At 42.2% G+C, this 27,917-nt stretch overlaps 1 protein-coding gene across 1 annotated transcript in view; it reads right to left on the bottom strand.

The window, feature by feature from the left end:
* The window catches only part of PAPSS1 (3'-phosphoadenosine 5'-phosphosulfate synthase 1), a 53,810-nt gene that overhangs the window by 7,066 nt on the left and 18,827 nt on the right, over positions 1-27,917 (bottom strand). Inside the window, exons 6-11 of the mRNA XM_079990230.1 lie at positions 21,565-21,678; positions 20,534-20,645; positions 17,370-17,575; positions 15,116-15,251; positions 12,050-12,318; positions 6,652-6,881 (exon numbers count right to left, since the gene is read on the bottom strand). Coding sequence (XP_079846356.1) covers positions 6,652-6,881; positions 12,050-12,318; positions 15,116-15,251; positions 17,370-17,575; positions 20,534-20,645; positions 21,565-21,678 — 1,067 coding nt within the window. The remainder of the gene's footprint in view (positions 1-6,651; positions 6,882-12,049; positions 12,319-15,115; positions 15,252-17,369; positions 17,576-20,533; positions 20,646-21,564; positions 21,679-27,917) is intronic.

Raw genomic sequence — 27,917 nt, forward strand, 5'->3', positions numbered from 1 at the left:
CTTTAAAAAAGAATCTAAAAGATCCACCATTACGTCCCCCACCGAAAGCAGCGACAAATGGCTGTATCTGCACAAGAAAAAATTCCTCGCTGGACTTAATGACAGAACTAGAATGACTAAATGCTGTCAACCAGCCACCAACCCAAAAACGGATCCTACGCCTGTTGTCCTGGAATATCGCAGGGTGGGGAAACAAAGACGGAGACCCAGACCTAATGAACTTCTTTAAGGATTTTGAACTAATACTCCTACAAGAAACATGGTCAACTAGAGATATTAAAATTAACGGATTCATCTCCTATACGAAACCCGCATTGAAAACAAACACGAAGGGCCGGCCGAAAGCAGGGTTCTGTTGTATGATCAAAGACAACTTAGGGTTTGAAATCAAGCAAGTAGAAATATGTTTACCACTTGCACAAGCTCTACTTTTAACCCAAAAAAAAGACTCTTTGCTACTTGTAAATGTCTATATCCCCCCAACCAAAAACAACATCAATAGTGAAAATTGGTCACAACTAACCTTTTATATAGAAAATCTGTCCGATAAATACCCAAATGCCTCACTGATAATAGCAGGTGATTTTAATGCCAGAGTGGGAACCAACAATGAACAACTATGTAGCAAACTAAATTGGAATACTGATAATGATATCGCACATGCCCTGAAAATAGGACGATTCTCCAGAGACAGGGTTGTTAACAACGAAGGCTTACGCCTACTTGAATTATGTAACAACTTTAATTTGCAGATTGTGAACGGTTCAACAAATGGCGATAGAAGCGGGGAGTTTACATACTTCTCCCCCCGAGGATGCAGTGTCATCGACTATATTCTTGTCCCTTATAATATTATAAATTCGATCATGGACCTCAAAATTGGAACGCGCACTGAAAGCGATCATCAGCCATTATTGCTGTCTATTAGCTTAAAGGACGAAACCAAAATAACTAAGCACAATATCATAGAACCTTCTCAATACAAACAAATGACCCAATTAAAATGGTCCCAGGAAATGAGTGCAGAAGTGGGGCATAAACTTACAGCTAACCTGAGAAAACAAGTATTATTCAACTTAAAGACCACTAATTCCTACTGTGATATTCCTAAAATTTATAATGAAATCTTCCAAATGCTTGTAGAGCTTAGTACTCCACCTAAAGCTTGGGAACTTAAATATAGCGCTAGCCCTTGGTTTGATGATGAATGTTTCCAGCTAAAAAGAAAACTGCGCCAAACATTTAAAAATAATCGCACTAAACTAGAGCCCTCTTATCTTGATGAAAAAAGAAAATACCATTATATTCTGGCCGAAAAGAAACAGAAATACGCAACCCAAAAATGGCTACAATTATTCGACTCAATTCAGAGTAAAAACAACAAAGCGTTCTGGAGCCTAGTGTACGGAGGACTGAAAGCCGAAAATCAACTAACTCTGCCACCAATTGCAGAATCTAAATGGTCCCAATACTTTACATCTGTATTTAACAATCTACACGGTGAACTTAAAGGAAATGAAACCATTAAAAATAAAATTAATAAACTCCAGGAGTGGCCAAGGGTAGAGGAAGAGGAAATTAGAGAGATAGTTAAAAACTTCAAATCGGGGAAATCTCCTGGGCCAGACGGTCTACCAATAGAACTATTTAAGACCTATATAGATTGGTGGGCAGAACCCTTAGCTCAATTGTTTACTCTTATAGATAAATATGGGACCATACCTGAGATATGGTTAAGATCAATAATTATTCCAATCTTTAAAAATGGCGACCCAAAAGAACCAAGGAATTATAGACCGATAAGCCTACTATCAGTGATAGGGAAAATCTACGCTAAGCACCTCTTATCTAAACTTCTTACCTGGATGAAAAATCTAAATTTACCAGGGAAAGAACAAATAGGTTTCTCCAAAGGTTGCTCTACTCTAGACCACTGTCTTACACTTATGCATCTGGTTGAAAAATACAGATCCCAAAGGCAATCTAAGATATACGCTGCTTTTGTAGATTTTCGTGGTGCATTCGACTCAATTGACCGCCCAAAGTTGTGGAGGAAACTTACAGAATTAAAAATTGATCAGCGCTTATTGATTCTAATGCAAAATCTACATTCTTCCAATACCTGTCAAGTCAAACTTAACACCAAAGGTCACCTCTCCTCAGACATCCCAAACTCGAAAGGGGTAAAACAAGGGTGTATTCTTGCCCCCTTTCTATTTAATTTATTTTTCTATTTAATTTATTTTTATCAGACTTGCCAGATTACCTTCAAAAAATAGAATCACATGCCCCTAAACTCAATCAGAAACCAGTTCCTCTCTTATTATACGCAGACGATGCTGTCTTACTATCACTAACGAGCTTGGGTCTGAAACGTCTTATATCTTCACTGATCCTTTACTGCGAATGTAACAAACTCTCTATAAATTATGAGAAGACAAAAATTTTGGTCTTCTCGAATGGTTGGAAATTAGAGAAATGGAAAATAAGAGGGCAAGAAATCCAACAAGTGAAAACCCATAGATATCTGGGAATCTTATTCCAGAGCAACTTAGGGTGGGCAACCCATCGCACAAATGCCATAAAACAGGCAAAGTGCATCTCATCAGCAGTTGCCCGTTTTTATTATCAGAAAGGTAATCAATTTATTCCTGCGGCCAATCAGATATTTCAAGCAAAAGTGCAATCCCAGATATTCTATGGTATCCCGCTATGGGTCCAAGCATATAACAGTGATATAAAAAAGATTCACTCCAGCTTTTTGAGACGTATTCTTGGACTCCCTCTTATGATCAAATATGAAACAATGTGTGCAGAAATAGGCATACACACAATGGAATACTGGGCATGGTCCACCTCAATAAAGTATTGGTTACGCTGCCATTTTCGCTGCCCTCCATCAAGTCTGCTCGCTGATTTGCTCAAAGACCCTTATAAATCAAGATGGTATCAGCACCTTGAAAAAAAAATTGAATCTTTAGGCATCGAGCTGGAGCTCCTGTACAATTCTAATGAGCAATATATTCTCCATAATATCCTAACTAGACTAAAGGATGTCGAGAGACAAAATATTATGGCAGCTGTAAACAAAATTTGCTCCCCCAGATTCTACGATTTAAATATCTTAGATTGCAGAGCCAATTACGTCTCTAAATTAATAATCCCAGCCCAACGTAGGGCTTTTATGCTGGCCCGTTTGAATGTTTTTCCCTCAGCATTTGTCTGGGGAAGATATCAAAACATTCCCAGAAGCAAGAGATTCTGCAGATGTTCTATGAATGTCCCGGACACTGTAGAGCATATCCTCTTTCATTGCCCATTGTACAGTACGCTCCGTCAACGCGTGCTGTCCCCCCTTTCGGGTGGTCTGGAACCCCAGCAAGCTGAATGTGTGGGACTCTACCTATCCGACGCTGACCAAAGGGTAACGGCGGGGGTAGCCGAGTTTTTGGCAGCAGTCCTCCAAGGAGCAGGCTAAAAAGGAAAACCACTGATTCTATATGTATATATTTATATTTGTATGTAGCCAACTCCTGCCTTTTTATATATATCTCAAGGCTTTTATATGTTATTTTCCTTTTATGGTTTTACCTGCATAATGCCTAATAAAGGTTTGATAAGTAGTAGTAGTATATTGCAAAGACACAGAACCATTAACTTCTCCAAAGGGACCTCTCTTGGGTTTTTTGCAAGACACATTTCCATGCTGAACAATGCTTGTTCTGAGCAGCACCCTGTGGCTAAATTGTACAGTAGTGTTCCAATAAAAGCTTATGAATCTGTGCACCACCAAAACAATATGGTTGACTTGCCAAGTCTTGTCTTGTAATATTTACCCATCCTCACATGGCCAAATACATGTACTCTTAAAAAAAAAAATTTAATAGGCCAGATGTTCTTTCATCATAAGCAGTCTGATAACTGGCCAAACTCTCTCTCTCTCTCTCTCTCTCTCTCTCTCTCTGTGTGTGTGTGTGTGTGTGTGTGTGTGTGTTTACAGGCAAATTTTCATCACAATCAATGTTTTCAATACTTCAAAAGCCCTCCTACTGTATTCATTGCCTGGATCGTCCAGAAGTCTTGACAAAGTGCTACCTACACAATTGAGGAACATGCTGTCTATTCATAGTCCAAGACCGAGTCTAGGACTCTGGGAAGACTAAACCCATCTTAATTTCCCCCTTGTGAAACATTCCCTATGCACACTCCTTCCCAATTTTCCACTTTGCGCATTGGGCCTGCAAAAAATAAAATATGTGGCTGGTGCCTGCCAAGGTTTCAAAAACGTCTTTCCGATTCAAATACAAATGGCACTGGGTGAGGGGAAGGGGAAGAGAAGAACAGACAATCTGTATCGTGCTCTAGGGCCGCTGCTTGTCTCTTCAGGCAATAAACTGCTCCAACGCTGCATTTTGTTTAATCAAAAATTCCTCAAGTGACAATACCCATATTTATGTAGAAGATTTGAGCATGACCTGCTGTCTGGCACAGGAAATGGAATAATAAAAGCCTACAAGTTTGTTCTGTTCTGTTCCGACTTTTTGATTAAAAGAGGGAAAAGGAGGCCAATCAAAGCCTTATATTCCCCCAGAATGCCAAGCTCTGTGTGTGTGTGTGTGTGTGTGTGTGTGTGTGTAGCTCTGTCGGCTGGCATGCTTCCCTTTTGAAGGGGGATTTAAAGCGCCGCTCCCTAGGCACCTTCTTCTGAGAATCTTTCACCCTACATCTGCGCTTCATGCTGCAGACACCATTCCAAATGGGAGTTCTGCTTTCACGTCTTGCCAGCCATCTTCTTCCCAATCCAGCTACAGTAAACACATCGGCACAGCCTAATTAATTAAGAACCAGTTGGAAGCTTTTGCCCGGACGCATGCTTTTTTCTTTTTCTCCACCACCGCCGTGCCTCGCGGATGGAAAGGCCACAGCTTGCAGCGAGCTGTTTTTATACAGCAGGGGAAGTATACATTTTCCAGGCCGCCACCAACCAGCAAACAGCCACCTGCGCCACAAGGCCAGCTGCTCTGGAAACTTCGCTGGGGTTTGATTCGGGGCAGAGCTTGGCTGCGAGCGAGTGCAGGCCTGAGTACAGACACCATTCCCAGCCGACACATCCAAGGTGCTAATCCGTGTGACAGACAATGCCTGTCCACACGAAGCAGCGAGACAAATAAGAGTGACGTTGCTACGGAACATAAAAACAAGAATGCTAACTCCCAGCTGGGCTTCCTGACTGGGCCCTCCCAGAATCTGGTGTGTGTGTGTGTGTGTGTGTGTGTGTGTGTGTGTTCCAGAAGAAACACCACATTCACTGGCCCTGCTTTCTAATGGAGGATTAACCCTGTGTGACCAACCAACCCAACAGATGACAGAATATTGGATTTGTGACACTGTGCACAGAGCCAGAACAGGATTGTCACTAGGGTTGCTTGCGCAACTCATGCTAAAAAATGCATGAAATTGTGTCAGAATTTCTATCTGCCTCTCATACGAGAGGTGATGTTATGGAAACTACCATTCCCCCCCCCCCCTTAATCTCCTCCATGATGCAGCATATCTTAATTAAAAACCTTGGAAATTAAACAGTATCGTTAACAACATTGCACAAATTGTTGGTGCGGGCTGCATTTGGAATACGGTGTGTAGGTCGCCTGACCCGAAAAAGGATATTGTAGAGCTGGAAAAGGTTCAGAGAAGAGCGACGACCAAAGGGTGAAGCGACTTCCCTATGAAGAAAGGTTGCAATGTTTGGGTCTTTTTAGCTTAGAGAAGGAGGAGAGTAAGAGATGAGATAACAGAAGTTTATAAAATTATGCATGCCTGATTTTGCACCAACTTTGCAACATAATGCCTCTGCTTGCCAACAATATTTCATATGAAAGTGTGTCTTATAAATATTTAAATTAAATAAATGAATAAAAATAAACCGACTGATCCGCTGTATTTTGTTTTGTTTTTTTTTGTTACTGTGATAAGAGGATGTTTTTCTATCTGAAGCATAAATAGGCTTCCTTAAATCTGTCAGTGACGTGAATGTACAGCCTACCTTGCATCTGATTTCTGTCCTACACGACGCAGCATACTGCATAAAGTGTGCTAACAAAAAATTAAAGATTTATACAGAGGGATTTTAGACAGGTACCACAGACAAAAGTACTGCCCATAATTATAAACATACTGAAATTGAAACATAACCTAGAAACTTGTAAAACTGAACAACAGTATCATGTGTAACCTGAAACTAAACTCTTAAAAGAAGTTTGAAACAAAAATTTGAAACATGGCCTACATTATCGTGGCAAACAATATTTTGTATGATAGATGCGGGAACACAGCCTGGTTTCATTCCAAGGCCACCCAGACTGGCAAAGCAAATTCAGAGCAGCGCAGATTCAAGTTGGTTTTCGGGGGGGGCGGCGTTATACAAAGTTCACAAGATACCAGCTTAAAATCGCTAAATGGTTTCCAGTGGGGGCCGTTGGTTTCAAAATAAGACAGGAATGAATTGACCTTGGACCCCGAGAAATGAGAATTTACTTGAAAGGTATATGCTGAGACATGCTGGTGTGCAAAGCCAAATTCCAAATCACCATATCCAGCGTACTGTGTGGGACCGTGGGACATTAATCAGCTCTTAAAACCAAAAAAACTTACTGTTCCAAGTCATAGTAATCCATGCATTTCTTTTTCTTGTTATAAGCTGCCACTCTGAAGGGTACGATTTCCAGCGTTATCAGGCCTGGCGCCATAGTCAGCACTTTGGCACCATGGGTTGGATCGTAGAGATCTTTTCCAGTCTCGGGATGAGACATGCCGGCAGGATCTCGACCCACAATGTAGAAGTTTGCTCCAGCTACCATCCTCGACCTGCAATGCCACTGAACCTAGGATGAGATCGGAAAAGCAAAGTTAGCAGAAGGGAGGATGGAACCATGGAAACCGGAGAAGAAGCCCATCACTCGCTATACAAGAAAGCAAAAAAACATTAGCCAGCTCTCTGAAATAAGCCTCCAGGTCATGTGCTCACCCACAGCAGAGCTACTGTGGTCACCCACTTGTTTATTAGGTATGGGTGAACACACACACACCATTCGGAAAGGCAATACTTGAATGTAATTTGTACAGCAGTTCCCTAAAACAGTAGACGGCCCCTTGGCAAAGAAACCTTCCTGCCAGGAGTCAAAACTAGCACTCTCGAGGGGAGGCTACCCATTTGAGTCAATTAGCTCCCCTTTGATCAAGTGACCATAAAGGCATGCCTCTGGACAAGACAGAGATTAGTGCCAAGGAAAGCTTTCAATCGCAGTCATGCATTCAACTCTGGTTAGCTAAAGTGGGAAGGCATGGACAAGGATGGAAACTGGATTCTTAAAAGAGCAACAAGTTGGGGGGATGGCGTGTAGAAGCAGAAAGCAAAAAGCTGGTGAGCTGGTTTCAAGGTCATGAGTGAACCCATTTCCCAGAGAAATACGTATTTTTCTGTGTATAAGACGCCCTCGTGTATAAGATTTGGTGGACTCCAAATTAAGAAAATGGGGGGAGGTTGCCAAAAGTTAAGCTTTTTGGGGGGCAGTATTGCCCAGACTTGTTGGGTTTTTTGAGGGGGGATTGCCCAGGGCTGTTGAGCTTTTTTGGGGGAGGAGTCCTGATAATCTTTCACCCACCAGACAAACACAGGCAATCTCACACGTCGACAAAGCCACCAATCGTCTGCCTGGTCACCACTAGCACCTGTCAATCACCCGCCCAATTGCTGCAGCAACAGCTAATCTACAACAGCCCTTGCCGCAGTCTCCAATCACCCGCCCAATTGCCACTGACTATCTCCTGCTCGCGGAAGCAACCAAGCGCTCGTTCCCACACTGCACTATCCGTGTATAAGACAACCCCCCAATTTGTAACATAATTTTAAAATAAACAATCCTCGTCTTATACATGGAAAATTATGGTAATTGCTGGGTGTGTGGCCATATTGCCCTTCATGTTGTAGGAGGGTTTCCTAGGCTACCAGTTAATCTGAATGCTACCATTTTATGCCATAATATTAACCCTTATTTGAAACCAGAATAAACCTGGAAAGATATAGGCTTATATAGGTCATAGAATCATAGAGTTGGAAGGGACCCTGAGGATCATCTAGTCCAACCCCCTGCAGTGCTAGAATATGCAGCTGTCCCATACGGGCATCGAACCTGCAACCCTGAGTATGTACTTCTAATTTTTAAAAATGTTTTTAAAAACAAAAATAACAAGAGTTAGCCTGGGCATCTTTGTAGTCAAGCGACAGATTTTGTTTTAAAAAATAAGAATAATCTAACCAGTTAATCAATCCAACTTTGCAGCCCTAATCATGAGATGGATTTTGTGGGTTTGTTAGAGATCTTTTATTCATCTGTGAGTTTCTGAGGCTTTTGCACGACCACAGAGGAAAGAGAAGTAGTAAGCTGAGATTCTCCTAATTTTTTCCAGAACCTTTGCTCAAGAAAAACAACAACACCATTTCGCTTATTCCAGCCAGGAGATTTCCAATTCACATCCTTTTGACATAATAAAATAAATTGCTAATAAAAAGTGTTTGCAACAAAAATTACTCATTTTAAGCTGGATGCTTAAGAATAGCTCCAGAACTGCAAGCTGACAAAGGTTTATACTTCTTAGCATTCACTCATCTCCCCCCACCCTTGCTTGCAAGCTCCTCTGCAGTAGTCAAAGACTGCAGAGTTTCTCATCTACCCAGAAGTGACAACACAAACAAAAGACAAAAGACAAAAGACAAAGTCACAAAATTCAGGGCGGAAAAAGACTTTTCATAGTAAGTAATGTGCTTGGATTGTGTCATTATATAGTTTAATCACTAGGTGGCAGTGCAGCAGAATCAGGAGTTTTCCTGTTGCTGTTCTGTTCCTCTTGGAGAGAAATAATAAAGTTCTTGTACAGATTCCAGGCTAGTGTGTCCTCTAAGCTTTTCCATGGTGTGCTGAATACTGCCCAAAAGCTTTTTATCTGGTATCTAACATTATTTATTTATTGTATCTCTTGTGAGTCTACTTGGGGGCTTTTTTTGGCTGAAAGGCAGCACAGAAATAAACATTAACATAACACATCAGTGCCACTACAGATGCAGTCAAGCTCTTTCTTCTTTTCTGGCACATTATGTTGCAAGTCAGACGTCAGGTTTCAGAGAAAGCTTTAAACCAGGCATGTCCGAGGTCCATTTCGGGGGCCTAATTTGGCCTGCCGGTCAATTTAATCCCGCCCCCGTGGCAGTATATGGTATGTCCTGGGGTAAAATCCTAAAAAAAAACACCTCAACAACTTTGGGGTAAAACTGTAGAAAAAGCTCAACAACTTTGGGGTTAAATTCCCCAAAAAGCTCAACAACTTTGGTCGGCCCTCACACATGTTCACTTCATCAAATCCGGCCCTCTTTGAAAAAAGTGCGGGCACCACTGCAACCATCACACTCACAACTTTTTTCAAAACACTTTAAAATGCAACATTATAAAACGCACAGATTACAGTGGTACCTCAGGTTAAGTACTTAATTCGTTCTGGAGGTCCGTACTTAACCTGAAACTGTTCTTAACCTGAAGCACCACTTTAGCCTATGGGGCCTCTTGCCGACCCGCCCCCCCCCCACCAGAGCACAATTTCTGTTCTCATCCTGAAGCAAAGTTCTTAACCTGAAGCACTATTTCTGGGTTAGCGGAGTCTGTAACCTGAAGCGTATGTAACCCGAGGTACCACTGTACTAGCAAAAGAAGTTTACCACCCAAACCCTCTGCACACCAGAGTGCAAGTATGACAGCCAGCAGCTAATCTGAACAATTGCCAGAGTGAACAAGTGGTAAACATTTTCACCTTGACCACAAAAAGGAGGGACATGCACTACAGATTATGCTGCAGCTAGAGGGAGGTATGTTTCAAAAATATGTGGGTTTCCCCACACCCTCCCTTGTTATCCCAAACTTTTAGGAGTTTGCTCTACACCAGTATATCCTATTTAAACAATGATGCACAGCTGTGCCACTCCAGCTCTGGGTGTTTAGGACAGATTTGGAAAATTATTTGCTTTAGGTTGCTGTAAGGCAAATCAAGCAAGGAAGCAAGATTCCCATCCTACTGGTAAAAATTGATAAGGTTTATGAGCAAGGTTGTTTTCCAAAAGACTGATAGTGTTAGACATAAGCTGCTATGCACTGATCTTCCCCAATGATTTTAGCAATCAGGATTTACCCCAACCCCACTCCTGCAAACGTATCTGTACTTTTCAAACATATCCTTTGCTATCATGTAGGTAATAAACCTATAGGCTGAAAACACAATTTCCCAGCTTATTGGACAGCACCCCATAAAAAGCTTGTTTTTAAAGGAGTTTCAAAAAAATATATCAGATTGAGACCAACAAAACATGTCCATTAAATCTTTACTGACTGGGAAACTATGTTCAGACAGTTGATAACCATATTGGCTTAGCAGCTGTCTGTTGTTCTGCAAGTCATTTGTGCTACAGAAACAAATCTGGTACCAATGTCTTCTAAATGACCTACAGAAAATGATTAAAGGAAGAGTTGTATTTTATTAGTTGTCTAAAACACACTATTGGCAAATGGTTTTCTGAGGTCATTGAAAAACGCGGCATAAATTAAGGAACATTTCTTATTTTATTTGCATCCATGACTGAAAAGTGTGTACAGGTTTTGTTCAGCTCCTTGCTTCCATGTTCTCCAAATGCACATCTCGAGCCCACAAGGGAAAGCATGTTCACATGCAAAGTTTTCGGAAAGCACAATAAATATGGCAAGTAGTGAAGGGATCAGGCATGTTATCTGTTTCCATTGTAGTGAACAGCATTTACCCAACCCCTGTTCCAGACTGCAGCCCATAGTGAAGCACTGAAAATATGCATCGGCAGTGCTCTTCCAAGAATAAACTAGCATTTTAGGAATGTAAAATGGAGATAAGGGAAGTCTTGAAAAGGAAAGCCTGAAAGGAAGATGCCAGAGATCCAAAGGATGGAATTCTCCAAACAAAAACACTTGCATTGCCCAAGTATCAGAATCCTTAAGATTATAGTTTTCTGTTTTGAGTTTTTGCAAAGCTCTCTGCAGTTATTTGAGGCAAACACCTTTTTTAAACTTATATATGCACACACAAAGGGCATGATGGCTAGCTAACAATGCAAGACCCCACAGCTTTGACGCTATGAGTTTAGTACCTTTTTAGTAGAATTTCCCTGGACAGAAATCCCAAGTTGCCTTTACTATCCTACATGCCACCTCACCTTAGTCCAGTCTTCTCCCCTAGGCTGAAGAGTCCATCAAGTGAGAGACTCTTTCAAAATACAGATAGGACACAGATTAGAAAGATCATCAAAAGAAGTGGCAAGATTTCTTTCACCTGAATCCTGGGATTAATGTGGTTCTGCCTTCTGCTTGAATTTTACTCACCACCCCAGTAAGCAAGATAAATGGCCTAAAAGTAAATGGACTTTAAGCAATTAGGAGGGACCACAAGTGAAACGATCTCAAAAGCTTTACAAAATGGCAATAGGGTATAAAAAAGCTTAATCCCCACCAATAAGCAACTCAAATATTTCTAAATCGCAGATTGAAAGAAAGCCATCTTTATAGCACTGCATGTCATGCCTCGAAGCCATTTGCTCAGTCAAGGAGCCTGCCAAAAGCATGTTCCCTTCTCAGTTGTTTTCCTCAACTCCATGTAGATCAGACGAAAAACATTGGAATAAGAAGAGAACCCAGCTCTTTCGGCTTTGGCCACAATTCAACCTGTTAAAGAGCACTCATATGACCTTTGAAATAAAGGGAAGAGGAAGAGATGGCGCAACAAGCCCCTTTAAGTGTAAACAGGAACTATCTGAAGGACCTCCCATTTAAGGCCTTGAAACCAAACTCTGGAAACGCCTCGCAGCGCAACCACCACACAAGGGTTTTGGAGTGTAGTGGTTGTCTCCGAAGGAGGCCGTATTGACAAACGAACATCAGGGAAATCAGTTGGGACGAACTAAGAACAAAAACACAACTCGTTATACCTCGGTTGGTCCAGCATACATCATGGGAGAAGGAAATATGGCCACCACAGTCGTTTCTGGGTTCAATATCCCTTCTTCCAGGACTGCTGCGTGTTGTTTCATTCGCCACGACAGAGGAACGTCATCATCCTTTGTCCAGCCCCCCAGAGGATGCAAAAGGAGGACTGGGCGCCTGTAACCTCGACCCAGAAGCTGCTTATGAGTATCTTGCATTAGCAGGGCATGTCCGCTGTGCACAGGGTTGCGCAACTGGAAAGCGAAGACAGCGTCTAAGGGGAGAAAGAGAGAGAGAGAGATGCCAATATGCTTGACAGTTATTAATTCAGGCAGAAGCCGTCAGCGACAAGCAGCCTGCGATGTTCTATAGGCCTCGGTTTCAGACCTTGCACAGTCTATCGTTTGCAGAAAGGCTTCGCTCCCAATGCAGCTGGGAGAGGAATGGGTGGGGGACAGGAACCCTGCCAGACTACTGAAGAGAGATACGTCAACACAACTGTCCGCTTGCCTGTGCCAAGCATTTGAGACATCAAAGAACAAAGTTGCTGCCATGAGCACTACTACACAGGGCTGTACTTCTATTGGGAATATTTAAAGTCTCAGCCAGTGGCTGGCTGGCTGGCATTTTCTACAATCATATGACATTTCGCCAGTGCTATTGTCACCTGCATTTGGCGCCAAGGATCCTTCAAACGGCAGCCCAGCAGCACTAGTCGTGTAATGTCTCAATGCTGCGAACTGAGCGATGAGAGCTCTGACAGGGATATTTAAATAGCTCTCAATTAGATAAATGGATGAAAATAAAAGAGTAGCAAAACCAAGAATCAAAAGAGGCTTGGCCGATCAACATATTCCCTTGAATCAAGGGAATTTTTGTATGCATTATAGGCATGCCACAAAAAAACAACCCCAAATTAAATACTCATTGCTACAGGAGCAGCGAGTTCCCCCTTGCCCTAAACATGTTTTAGAAGTTATCAAAACTGGAAAGAATCAGACCCTACATAGGGAGAAGCGGGGGGGGGGGGGGAGAAAAGATGCTTCTCCCTTTCATAATGGAGAGAGAGAGAGAGAGAGAGAGAGAGTGTTTTCCCACTTCAACTTTGCCATGCATGGAAATCTCTTTCCACATGACTTGCTATCACTGGACTAGAGCCTCAGTTTTCTTAACCCAAGTATAACAAGTCCTGTTTCTACTCATTGCTCATTTTTTACTACAGAAAAGCGCAGCAGCTCAGTTCTCGTGTTATGTTTGGTTTTCCAAAGAAGCTACTCAAGATCTGTAAATGTCAAGTGGCTTCTTTTTAAGACAACGAAAGGTTTTAAATTTCATTACCTAACTTCTAGCTCGGGGCAGCTAATGAGATTCCATTCAGATGGGACCTCACTTCCCATCAGCCCCAGCCAGCATGGCCAGTGGTGAAGGATCATGGGAGCTGTAGTCCAAGAACATCTGGAGTACCCCATGCTGTCTACTCATAGCTCTAACTGATTGAATGAGCTGATCAATTTAAGTAAAACTAACAGTGCAGTAGCAATACTTTAGGTCCAATATATTCCAGAGAATGTTTTCCAGAATGACTCCTCATTACTAGAAGTTCCTTCCCACTGCAAAAACACGCACAAAACTTATTTCTATTTTTTTAAAAAATAACTTTATGGACTTTTTGGAAAATTAAAACACAAAACCTTTAACAAAAATTCTTGTGAAAATACAGCACAAGAATACAAAATCAGCAGCCTAAAGACACAGAACAATGACAAAAAGTCTGGATGTCTCAAAAAAAAAGTCAGAATTTTTTCCCTTATTTATGTAGTCAGTTGTAAATGAGTCCTTGTGTCTCGTTCATGAGCTAACCATATTTTGTTATTCAATTTCTCCATTGGGCCAAGCTCCATTAAGCCAATTTGATAAGAATACCCCTTCCAAGTCTTTCCAAAACCAGGCCAACAGTGGATAAGCAATGAGAGATTTAAATAAGATATCTGCATTCTGACTCTGAAATATATTTAATAAAGCTAACTCAGGTGAATGAATTACCAGTTATAATTATGTAACTCTAAAAGTACTGTCTTCCAAAAACCCAACCCTTAAGCACAACGCCATCACATATGCTGCCATCCCCTTTTGCCCTATTAAAGAAATATCTCAGGGTCAAAATAAATTCAAAGAAAAAAGTTCATCCTTAAATGTCAACCTTACCGATGGAGATTTAACTCACCTCTCTCCCATCTAAAGCCAGAATTAATTCAAGCTTGGAGTCCTACCTATTATAATTTGGTTATTTCAAAGGGGAACATTGGTTTTTATTTTTCCCCTGGCTCTGTTTTCAGCCGCCTTCCCCCAAGCACCCTTTTGAGAGTTGTACAGGAGGCTGCTCTCGCTACCCCAGCTAAAACAGCACAGAACAATCAGCTGCCAGATTATTACTGCTTGGTCTGTTCCTTATTTCTCTAACACGAAACACAAAAATGGAAAACAAAACAAACAACCTAACAGGCTGCGGATTTCTCAACTCGGCTGTGAAGCTAGCAAAACTATTCCCAAAACTAATTTTTCAGAAAAACTGTAATACCTTTCATCGCACTCTGAGTTCCCTGTGAAACACATGTGGTTTGTTCCTTTGCAAGGACTTTTTTTTTTATTGCTTTCACAAGAAAATCTAGGACAATTCAACAAAGGCAAAACAGTCGAAGTACTGAGAGAGACCATAAGATTCACCACACACTAGGATTTACCTGGCAAGTCTTTTAAAAGGTGCAGCAAAACTTGGGCACACATCACCAAAGGTGTTTGAAAAGTTGTTACCACCGCCGATCACTTTTGGAAGGCAAGCAAACACTTTCAGAACTACTTTGACCGCAGTCCTTCACTACTGCTTTTTTAGGACTGCAATCACAGAAATTGTGTTTTGTTCAAAACAAAAAGGGAAAATAAAGTAAAATCCCACTGGTACTGTGCTGCCCTTTGCTGAAAGAGACATTGCTAGTGAGCTTCTGGGCAGCAGGAAATGAATTTCTCTGTCTCTCGCTCACTTTCACACCACCCCTCTTCATGCAATAACTTACCAGCATTCATGTCTTTGAACTTCTGCTTTAGTTCAGCAGGTGTGAGACGGTATTGGTCAAGGCCATCATTCCAGTAAATGCGATCAAGGACTTGGAGATCACCCCCCACAAGCCAATCCCCTTGTTCCATGACCATCTAGGAAATTTAAGGAAGGGAGTTGTTTCAACAGCATGCAACACTATTCCTGCAATTTGTCTAAGCTGTTTTTAATTCTGAATTTCAGATTTGGGGATTGGGCACTGCTATCAATGGCCAATAGTTACAATGACTGAATTCTGCTCCGCTATCAGAGAAGAAGAAGAAGAGTTTGGATTTGATATCCCGCTTTATCACTACCTGAAGGAGTCTCAAAGCGGCTAACAATCTTCTTTCCCCTCCTCCCCCACAACAAACACTCTGTGAGGTGAGTGAGGCTGAGAGACTTCAGAGAAGTGTGACTAGCCCAAGGTCACCCAGCATGTGGAGGAGCGGAGAAGCGAACCCGGTTCACCAGATTACGAGTCCACCGCTCTTAACCACTACACCACACTGGCTCTCAGCATACCACTTAAGGCCACTTGCTGGGAACAGGAGTAGATGGCCATTATCGGAACCAAGATGTCTTTGATTGATCCAACTGGACTATGGCGTTTTAAACAAGCACCTGGAATTGGGCCCAGAAATTGATCAGGAGCCACTGTTGACGCTTTAAGACAAGTGAAGGTGGTGTTTGAGATGCCCTCACCTAGTTCGCAACAGAGCTGCTATATGCGCCTGGCACCATCATGCCAAGCTATACTTCACATATTTATTTTCATCCAACTTTCCCCAAAATAACTCACTTTTTTAAAAAAAAAAGCTCACAAATTAAAAAGAAAACATATACAAGGGAATTGGGGTGGGGGTGGGAGAAATGCAGAGGAAGGGGATCAGTTTGACAATGCCGTAACAAAAATAGTGAGTTGGAAACGGGCTTTTGTGTCCATTTGGGGCCAAACTGTTGGTGGTTTGTTTATTTATTTACTGAATTTAAGTCCCACTTTCTTCTCCAAGGAGCTCGAGGTGGTGTACATGGTTCTCCCCCTCCTCATTTCATCCCCACAACAACCCTGTGAGGTAGGTTAGGCTGAGAAGCAGCAACTGGCCCAAAGTCACCAAGTGAGCTTCATGGCGGATTGGGGATTTGAGCCCTGCTCTCTCAGGTCCTAGTGCGACACTCTAACCACTACGCCAGACTCTCTCTGCCTTCCTTGAATACATGTTCTGCAACTCATCCTACAGTGTTGCTCCTCTGGCCAATGTGGGGTAGTGGTTAAGACTCGTAATCTGGTGAACCGGGTTCGTGTCTCTGCTCCTCCACATGCAGCTGCTGGGTGACCTTGGGCTAGTCACATTTCTTGAGGTCTCTCAGCCTCACTCACTTCACAGAGTGTTTGTGGTGGGGGAGGAAGGGAAAGGAGATTCTTAGCCGCTTTGAGACTCCTTCGGGTAGTGATAAAGCGGGATATCAAATCCAAATCCAAACTCTTCAACAGCAGAGGCCAGATTGTGTTTCCCAGACCTAAGGCAAGAGTGGTTGGGGCAGAGCATTCATTCTGTTGGTGGGGGGTGAGGGAGACAAACTCAGTTCCCCACCTGCCCCATAGATGGAGCGAGGCAGTTCTCTCCCCACCCCTGCCTTCACAATGTTTTTTTCCAACCCAGCCCCACAAAATCCACTTTTGCCCAAGCATGCCTGCAGCAAAACTGGCATTCTACCCCATTTAAGAATTTGAACTATGACCTGAATTAGGGCCATTTAACAATTAACATAGCATTAAAAAAAAAATCATTAACTTGAAGACTGGGCTCTAAATATTCTGATACGGCTGAGCCAAGCCCTGAAGCAGAGCAGCCAGCTGTTTTCCTGTCATCGATGCTGAGTAATTCATTTTGGTGTGCTTCCTCTATGTCTCTTGCACACAAGGCTACATTTATAAACCACAGGAGAGGACAAAATTCTCTCTGATCTTCCCTGGCAGACTACGGGGCTCATCCTAAATCTGTTTCTGTCACATATCTATCTATATATGCACACGCAATCATCCGAGACAGGCTTCCACGCTCTGAATGGCCACAGAATGTGTCCACAAGCAGTCGGCTTTACCAAACGGAAGAGAGAATTTGCTAGGGAAGATTGGAATCTGGGCTGTGGTTTGCATATGGATTATTCCTTGCACTTCTGTATGGAACTTCATTAAGAGCTTCAGGTTAACAAGCCTTGCAAAAGCCTACCTTGATGTAAGGGTGGTCCTTGCACGTTGTCCCCCACTGCCGGGCACAGCGTTCCTCTTTCCGGTGCTCGAAGAACTCTGGATTGCGGAGAATAGCCACACGGCGACCGTCATACAGCAGAGCAAAAGCTGTGCAGCCATCCAGTCTCTCCTTGTCTTCCGTTGTGGCTGTCAACACTATAGGCACTGACAGGTTAATGATTCCCCCTGTAGGGTGTGAAAAAAGAAGAAGAAGCAACGCAATGGTAGTTGTCATCTAAATGGAAAAGTCATCCAGGTGTCCTCGCGAAACAGTAGTGCTTAAAAGCCTACTGTTCTGAGAGCCCACCCTTTCCTAATGCATAGCAGGGCTACCTAGCCTTGGGTTCACTTGAGATATAGGCCTGTCTCAGGAATCCTTTGCAGATTTTTTTTACTTCTCCAGACTGGTATCTAGGTAAAGGCACCAAGGAACAGGTCTATTATGGGTACAAGTGGAAGATCCCTTGCCCCGAGCTGGAAGATGGAATCAAGTTGCATAAGACTCTCTCATTCTAATATTCATTCTTACTGCAAAGCAAATAGCAATTGCACTCTCCAAACACATGCGGCATTCGGGCTGCTATTGCAATGGTTCCTGGTTCTCTGGAAGAGTTGCAATGCCATCAATTCACAGATACACCCGGAAAACATGCCTTGTGGAAAAACCCCCCAACTCAACAGTAAAAACTTAGCGAAGTCCCAGCTATTCCATAATTGAGTAGGGCACACACGACTGTTCCCCAATACTGTCCCTGCCATATTGGCTTGAAATTGCCTTATTGTCATGCAGTTGAAGCAAATAACTAATGCCTGGGGCAAAGAGACACATATTTCCTTCTGGTGATCCACAAGATTGGAAGCTAAGAGATACCCAACTGCTGCAGAAAAGTTGGAAGCACCCACTGAAGCATTTTGAGGAAATAAAAGGAAGTTCACATTTTGGCAGGGGTAGGTATAAACACAGACAGACTTACTTGACTTATGCAATCCATTCTCCAGTATTACTTCTACTAAGGTGGTTAAGGTAAAGGTAAAGGGACCCCTGACCAATAGGTCCAGTCGTGGCCGACTCTGGGGTTGCGGCGCTCATCTCGCTTTATTGGCTGAGGGAGCCAGCGTACAGCTTCCGGGTCATGTGGCCAGCAGGACTAAGCCGCTTCTGGTGAACCAGAGCAGCGCACGGAAATGCCGTTTACCTTTCTGCCAGAGCAGTACCTATTTATCTACTTGCACTTTGACGTGCTTTCGAACTGCTAGGTTGGCAGAAGCAGGGACCGAGCAATCGGGAGCTCACCGATGCACATAAAAATTAGTAGGAATAATACAATAATCTCTCAAATGTCAAAACTACTATGGTAAAGTACATATATACCCATTCAACCACTTCAATCCGCAGAACTGGCACGGCCACATAGCATTTGTTCCGGAGTTGTACTAAATCGATCTTTCATTGTGGCAGTTCCTACACTTTGGAAAACACTGCCTTCCAGCATCAGGCAGGCTCCTTCACTTAGAACAGTGTTTGCCAAGTTTGGGTCTCCAGCTGTTTTTGGACAACAGTTCCCATCATCCCTGACCACTGGTCTTGCTAGATGGGGATTATGGGAGTTGTAGTCCAAAAAGAGCTGGAGACCCAAGCTTCGGAAACACTGACTTAGAAGGCAATTAATAAATCAATGTTAATAACAAGAACAGATCTCCAAAATATGAACCTACTGTAACACTGACAAAACTTATGCTCAAGCTGAAAAAGCTTGTGCACATATTAATAGGGAGTTCCTACAAAATTAATCTGGAACATGGCATTTTTGTCTATGTCTTGCAAATTTGACACCCAACAGCCTGCTGCAATGCATGGCGATCCTACAATACATGGTTTGTTTTAAATATCCATTTCCTTACAAAGAAACGTTCTGCATTTATCACTTCAAGCTTCAACGATTGCCAGTTGATTTTATGCTTGCGGGAAGCTATTACCTGGAATTCTTAGAACTACATTTGTTTCCAATAAAGAAACAAATTTTAGTATACAAGGTTATAATATTTGTAGAGTAAATGTTTTGCAGATGGCTATCCATGCATTTGACATATTAGCTCTTCTCTTACATGTTTCTCACTCCTTTATGAAACTCACTATGACCCCTGGACTCCTGGCAGGTTCCTTCTTTTTTTCAGCAATGACATCTAGATCATTTTTTTGGGTCCCTACTAGTCCACAAGATAAATCAATAAATATGTTTGTGTTTATAAATATATTTAAGCATGTGCATATATATTATATGTGACAGGGAGCTGTGTGTGTTGAGTGTGTGTGCGCGCACACATCTTACATGAATTTCATGTATGTGGTTTCAACCATATGTGATGTCACGGTCTGGCTGGATGCAGAGGAGAGGAGGGAGGCACCAGCTGGGGAACCTCCAAGGGAACCCCCTAGGGGAACAAGGCTCAGAACCAGGGGATTGGTGGTGGGACAATGATGTAAGGTCAGAGAAAGAAGAGGGAGCAAACTGGCGGGGAGGAGATGTCGGAAGCTGAAGGGACTACAGCGTTTAGTGAGCAGGAAGAGACTGTGGCAGAAGGCAGACCAGACTCAGAGGCAGGAGAGGAGGGGAACCAGGAAACAGATGAGACAGGCTGCTGAAGAATCCAGGGAGTCTCCCCCTCCTGTTGCAACCAGCTGCCCTGCTCCCTGGTGCCCCATAACACAGAGAGAAATGAAAAGGGCAGGGGAAAGATCAGTCGAGTGCAGGCGCAGTCTCCAATTGCTTGGGGAAAACCCTGGAGAGGAGGGTTTTGGTTTTTTACCAGTAGCCACATTTGCAAAAATATTGGCTTTTGCCTCAAGGAGCCTGGGCAAAACTTTCCCCTTTTCCTCATACTCAGCCAAGAGTCTTTCGAAGAATCTCAGCTTAGCATCACATTCAAACCAATGATTCTAGTTTAAAAACAAACAATGGGTAGTTTTAATAGGCTAGCTTCATGACTCATGGTTTGAAGTGGCTTATGAAGCTGACTTTGAATTTTTTACTGGACCTATGACAAGCTATGTTTTAAAAAGACTAAATGAGATGATTATCCAAAGCCCGCCCACATGACCAACATAAACTGATGCTACTGTATGTAAATTTCAAGGTGTCTTACCATCAAGCAGGCAGTCAAAATGAAGGCACTGCAGGTATTCTCTCTCTCTCATAAAGCCATTCAGCGGTGTTGCCCAGCCCTCCGCCAGGACTTGTACCCACTGCATATCCAGCTAAAACAGGAAAGTTGATAATATTAGACCAAAGATCCCCCATCACTGCTTTACTGCATCTAGACGCAGCTGCTCAGAGTGATAAACAGAGACAAGTAGCCATTAACAAACAAGGGATTAATGAAGTTGCATGAATGCCACAGGGGTCAACAGTCAAATTCGGGACTGCAGAAAGAGAAGTTAACCAATTAAAACAGAGGCATAAATCTATACTGAAGTGGAAAAAGGGAAATGCATAGCATACTGAAGACTTCAGAAACGTGATTATATTAAACTACCGGCTACTGAGATGCAATACAGATGCTGTAGGGGGGGGGGAATTACTGGAGACAGTGGCAGACTAGTTAGAAAGGGAAAATAGGCCAATTCAATGATATCAACAAGATACTTCCTAAAGTAAAGCAAGTTGTCCCAAAGCACTGACACATTGGGCGGGGGCGGGGGGGGATAGACTTATGGCTGAAAGGCAGAACAATCAGAATTGTAGTTTGAAATTGAATCATGGAAACAGAACCCAATTCCTGCTACAGTGGTACCTCTGATTGCGTACTTAGTTCATTCCGGAGGTCCGTTCTTAACCTGAAACTGTTCTTAACCTGAAGCACCACTTTAGCTAATGGGGCCTCCTGCTGCCGCCGCGCCGCCGAAGCACGATTTCTGTTCTCATCCTGAAGCAAAGTTCTTAACCCAAGGTACTATTTCAGGGTTAGCGGAGTCTGTAACCTGAAGCGTATGGAACCTGAGGTACCACTGTATCTCAAGCTTGCAAATCGCTACTCAGCCAATCACGAGGGGTGAGCAAGAGAAGACTCCAAGGCAAAACAGTTTTATCAGACTGGGAGATCAATATGCCACAAATAACACAGGTTCTATCTGGACAAGTAAAAATACTTTTGTGGGCTTTGCAAACCTATATTACCTTATTTATTTCCAGGGCAGGTAAAGACTCTGCATCTGTTTTGGCCAATTTAAGTTTGTTTTCAGGCACATATAGCTCCTTAACCTCGTAAGAGGCATCCACTGGTACAATGTCCTGAAAGAAAAAGGCGAAAGTTGTTAAAATTTCGTATTATTATTTTATATGCTACATATCAAATGGTGGTGCTGCAGGTCAGCAGCCTGCTGCCTTTTAAAACTAGCTGTAACCTGTATTTATGCTAGTGCTTTTGCCATTCAAGTTATCTGCAGAAACATTTTTATCTTCTTAAATCTCACATCGCTGAAAAATCCAGCAGCGGCTCTAAAACATTTTGATGTTAACTGAGAGTTAAGTCCCTTTGAATTCAACAAGCCTTACTTCTGAGTAGATTTGGTTTAGATTGCATTGTCATTTTATTATTATTATTGAATTTATATACCGCCCTATACCCGGAGGTCTGATTGTCTTCCCTTATAGCCAAAAAAAGGCTGAATTGACCTCTCAACCAAGGAAAGGCTCGACCCTACTTTCACCACAAGAATGTAAATAATCTGATGAAAAAAGAAGCGGGAGGCCTAGTTAAACGGAAACAAGTTATATACACAGGAAAAAGAAGATGTCTTAGAACCTAGGGAGCCTAGGTAGGAAACCAATTGCCCATCCCTACAGTAAAAGTGGCCATTCAACCAGACCTATGAATGCTTAATCCAAGCCCCAGGGTGGTGGTTAAGAGTGTTGAGATTAAAACCTGGGAGATCGGTGTCCAAATGTTCATGTGCAGTGCTATTTTTCTAGAAAAAGAGGTTCTGGGACCCTTGTACCTACAGGACCGCCTCTCCTGGTATGTCCCACAGAGGAACTTATGTTCTTCAAACAAAAACATCTTGAAGGTCCCAGGCCACAGAGAGGTTAGGCTGGCCTCAACTAGCGTCAGGGCTTTTTCGGCTGTGGCTCCAATCTGGTGGAACGCTCTATCACAAGAGACTAGGGCCCTGCGGGACTTGACATCTTTCCGCAGGGCCTGCAAGACAGAGCTGTTCCACCAGGCCTTTGGCCAGAGCACAGCCTGACTTCCTCCTTTGGCAATCTTCACAGAACTCTAGCCCAATGGTTGCCATCAATTTGATTTGAATTAATTTTATAATGAAATGATTTTAGAAAGTTGTATTATTTTATTGTTGTTAGCCGCCCTGAGCCTGGCTTCAGCTGGGGAGGGTGGGATATAAATAAAATTTATTATTATTATTATTATTATTATTATTATTATTATTATTCTGGAACTCACCATGGGCACCTCCCTTGTTCTCTTACAATGGCAATGTTGCCCACCTGAGTGGTGCCGGAACTGAGTTCTGGTGAGTTCCAACAAGAAAAAAAGCCCTTCTCATTCGGCCACGAAGCTCATGGAGTGACTCTGGGCCAATCACACGCTCTCATCATAACTTAACTTGAAGGGCTGTTGGGCGTATAAAATGAAGAGGGGAAGAACTAGGCGCACCCTACCTTGAATGAATGATAGAAAAAGAAGCAGTTGTCCAGTTATATCTGCTCCCCCAGCGTTATCAACCTGCACTAGCAATCCCACTGACAAAACTGATGGAACAATGTACACTAGGATAGAAAAAAATAATAGGTGGCTCATACTTCCTTTGTTAGGGACGCAGGTGGCGCTGTGGGTTAAACCACAGAGCCTGGGGCTTGCCGATCAGAAGGTCGGCGGTTCGAATCCCCGCAACGGGGTGAGCTCCCGTCGCTCGGTCCCTGATCCTGCCAACTTAGCAGTTCAAAAGCACGTCAAAGTGCAAGTAGATAAATAGGTACTGCTCTGGCGGGAAGGTAAACGGCGTTTCTGTGCGCTGCTCTGGTTCGCCAGAAGCACCTTAGTCATGCTGGCCACATGACCCGGAAGCTGTACGCTGGCTCCCTCGGCCAGTAAAGCAAGATGAGCACCACAGCCCCAGAGTCGTTCACAACTGGACCTAATGGTCAGGGGTCCCTTTACCTTTACCTTACTTCCTTTGTTGCTGCTTACTCTGCACAGGGAGACATTCGTTCTCCTAACTGATGGACAGAACCATACATCTATACATCTTCCCCTTTGTACCTCCTCCTCCAACTTCATGAGAGACAACAAAGCAGCAACAAAGGAACTAAGAATTATTTGTCCTCCCTCCACTTTCTAATCTAAACCTTATACAGTGATAAATTTGTCCTCCCCTTTCTTACTGTGTGATGGCCCAAACTCATCACAGCTAAGACTTAAAAGCATGGCACAAGACAATACAAATGTGGTGCCTGGTTTGGAACATTTTGAATTAAAAAACCAAAAAACAGTGCAGTTCAGCATTTGCCAGACAGCACAGAAGAGGACACAGACAACCAGAACAACATTCGAGTGGGAAAAGAACGTGACAGAGTCACCACAAAGTTAAATTTCTCGCCAATGACGTGTTCAAATGCTATAAGTAACTTAAAACATGTTAAAATATTGGTGCTTAAGCAGCCTCTTTGTCCCACCCTCCCCCTACCCAAAAGTTCTGTGCACTTAAAAAAAAGGAAAGTCTATCATGCTTCGATTCTGAATCTGGAAAAGTATACTGCAGGGTGTCTTAAAATAAGGCAGCCATTCGAAAGACTTAACACAAACCGAAGTCTGCTCCTAAATTCTTCCATTCCTCACAAGGCTGGAACATCTACACCAATATGCTTGGAAACTGTCAAAAGGTTCAGTAACTAGATGCACAGGGGATTCTTCTATCCAAACCTAATTAGCATAGTTTGAGAAAACTGCTCGATGAGAACCTCATTCAGAAATTTGTATGTTAATTCCTTCCCGAAGGAAACAGCAATTGCTGTAGAAGGAAGATGATGGGCTGTATATAGACACTGACTGATTATCCAAAGAGCATCTACCAAAATATTTTAGAAACTAACAAAATGAAAGCAAACACCCTGCCACTCAGATTTCAGTTCATAGCATCTGGGCAGCTTTAACATACATAATACTGCACAGAAAGGAATCTACTGTCAGTCCCAAAGGTAAGCAGTGTTGCTGACTTTACAATGGTAGTGGTATGTTCCACTAGTTTTTATTTTATAAATAACTGTTGAGAATAATGGCTGCAAAAGATTGAGGAAGAAAGCAGTGACTGAGGCCAGTTTCAATGTCTCTAAAGGGCTCTAAAATGTTGTGTTGTCCATTTGGGGGGACAAATGCTTGTTTCATGGGCCCTTACTCCCAAGAACCCAACTTTTAATATTTTTTCAGTGACCCTGGTGACTGTGGTGTAGACCTTTGGCAAGCAACAAGCCTTCCTGCAGGATGTAAGCATGGGTTGCTCCAATCAGCTGGATAGCAATGTCTAGTATGCCTCACTTCAGAGGAGCCAAGCTGGCAAGCTTCCCCTTGCCCTATCCTTTCCCACAGAAGAAGCCAGCAGGAGTCTTCCTTGGCTACTGTTTGGCAGAGGGACCCTACACAACTCTGTCCTAAAGTGGCGAAACCATCCGCCTTTCCAACAGGAAAGTCCAGGAGGTAGCTGCCTCAGATGAAGCACATACTGTTTTTGGCTGGGCTGTTGACACCACCACAATCTAGATCTCTGTAATTAACACCATAGGGTGGCATCCTATGGATCTGCACCAAAATACTAAAGAAAAATATGAACCTACAGACCAACAGTGGAGGTTTATGGGGCTTGCTCTCGGGTTAAATGTGTAAAAGTTTGCATCCACAGAAATGCAGGATTATGCCTCACACTGAGTCAGACCATTCAAGAATACAACGACAGGCTGCATCTCTCCAGGATTTCAGATGGGATTCTCTCCCAGCCCAATCTGGAGTTCAGGGAGATAGGGAGATAGATAGATAGATAGATAGATAGATAGATAGTGTGTGTCTTTGCTTCTCAAGTTGTACTGTGTTATTTTATGCACTGTAACTTGTTATTTTTATTTATTATAGTTTAGAAAATATTTATTGCAATTAAGAGTGAATTTTCGTTTATTTGCTGATATTTAATTTTACTTTATTGTAATCCCAATGGATTACTGAATATTACTTTATTTGATATAAGTTGTTCATTTCAAAGTTATGTTTTTATTATGACATTTCTGTATCGGATCAGATTGTTGTAAGTTGTGCGATCTTCGCTGTTTCTATAGTAATAGAAGACTTCTATAGTAAGTCTTTGCAAAAAAAAAAAGTGCTAGGATAAGCTATAATGATGAGGATCAGATTGGACACTTAAAGCTGGTTCTGAACCCCCATTGTAACTGCAAAAACAAGATGGATATGAATCACAGTTAACACAAGTCCCAGCCACAGCCAGATCGGTGTCATTAAAAGAACTTTGGAGCACGCAGATCCAAGCACAGCTGAGATTCATGCATTAGCGATTTACACATTTACTCTTCAGTGCTTGCAGATATGCAAGTATCTCTTGCTTTTAGTGTGTCTACAAAAAATGTCAGTGAGCTCCGGAGAACAAATATTCCTCAGGCTTTACAGACAAGGAACCCATTTAGTTAACAACGAAGTCGAATCATTTTATTGCTAGACTCTATGTCTATTTTGAAATTAATACTACTTTCTTTACTTCATAACGCCTAATGGCCAAAGTCTATTAGTAAGCGGCCTTAAAGATATTGTCTGCTATTTTGCAGAAATACATAGTCATCGGCAAAAGTTTTAGAAACAAAGCATTTTAACAGTGTTTGTTTTTTAATGTAATAAAAGGACTTCATTTGCACAGTCGTTTTTCACATGGGGCATATGTTTTATTTGTGAACACAACAAGTCTATTTTTAAATGTTTATATTTTAAAGTATATAGCCAGAAAGCCTGTGGGCAAGACAGATATAAGAGACTGCATCCAAATATGTGGTGTGCCTTGTTTTAAAACAAAAAATATAGCTTTAGTTAAAGAGTGTTTCCAATCAAACTGTTAGGAATGAGCATTCTGTTAAAAGCCACATAATATTAAAAGCTCCTTCATCGTCGTCTGCTTTGAAAGTAAAAGAACAAGCATAGAGATGAGTCGTTTTAGGAAGCATTTTAGCAAATTATTAAAGCATTTTTCTTTTACACTTTATGAAGTTGTTCCAAACGTGGGAATCAAGTCATGTTGTGTGACTACTGCAGAGTCTACTATCTTGACTGCCATAAATGTGACACACACAAGGCACAATCACCGTACATACTTGCATTTCACCCTTAGCCCAAGATGCAAACACCAGCAGCATCTCAACGCTACTTGGGCTGAGAAGCTTGACTTGTGCACGGGCACAAAATACATTTCAGAACATTAAACCGTGACTACATGAAAAGGCTAAACATTCAAGTAATTTATAGCATTAGTAAATCTAATGCTCCTGGTACATACAGATACAACTTTTAAAACATCGCTTTAGATTAAAAACAGAGGCAAGAACCTCATCTCTTAGGAGTCACATGCAGCTCAGTGAAAAATGCGGTGTTTGGAAGCCCTCTAGTGGTGAAGCCCTCTAGAGGTGTTTTTTTAACAAAAACTTTTATTAAAGATGTCTTAGTTTACAAAAAGAATTACGTGCATTGTCTCTTTTTTTCAAGTTTTGTTTTCTACAACTCAGTTTCATTTGTTGTGAGGCGTTAGTGTTGCATGCAGTATAAGGTCGGGAAGAAAAAAGGGGGGGAGAGTTGGAGGGTGGGGAAGGTACATAGGGTAGGGTGGCAATGCGTCTATTCTTCTACTTAGTGTATGTGTTTCCAAGTTTCTTTTAAAATGTATCTTAACACAGTCATTTGTTCCACATTTCACTGCGATTGGTGGACTTACCAATGCATTTATCACTAGTCAGAAAATGCAAAACCACCCCATCATAAAAAGATAGTGTTCTATTACCCACATAGCTGCAATGCTATGTGTAATGTTATTTTAATGTATTTTTAATCTTTGCTGGAAGCCACCCAGAGTGGCTGGGGAAACCCAGCCAGATGGAAGGGGTACAAATAATAAAATTATTATTATTCATTTTAATGAGCTGTTAAGTCAATATTAATTGATTCATTATTCAGGACTAGGAATCAAAAGATGTTTATTGCACCCACTAAAACTGAATGCAGCAACATGAGGTAACTTCTTTTTAACAGCTATCCAAAACCTAACAAAATTCTAACACTGCCTGAATCAAGTGCATATCCACAGGAAGATTACAGAATGCACATTACAGAGGTAACTAAAATAATGAACTTAGCTGTACTATATATACACCAGGTGACATGCACAACATTGCACGAACAAAGCCCTAGATTTAGTTAAATCAATCTCCTTTGGGCTCCTTTGAAAGGAAGGGGGATATAAATTGAAATAAAT

This window comes from Podarcis cretensis (genome assembly GCF_951804945.1).
Source record: "Podarcis cretensis genome assembly, chromosome: 9".
Taxonomy (NCBI): domain Eukaryota; kingdom Metazoa; phylum Chordata; class Lepidosauria; order Squamata; family Lacertidae; genus Podarcis; species Podarcis cretensis.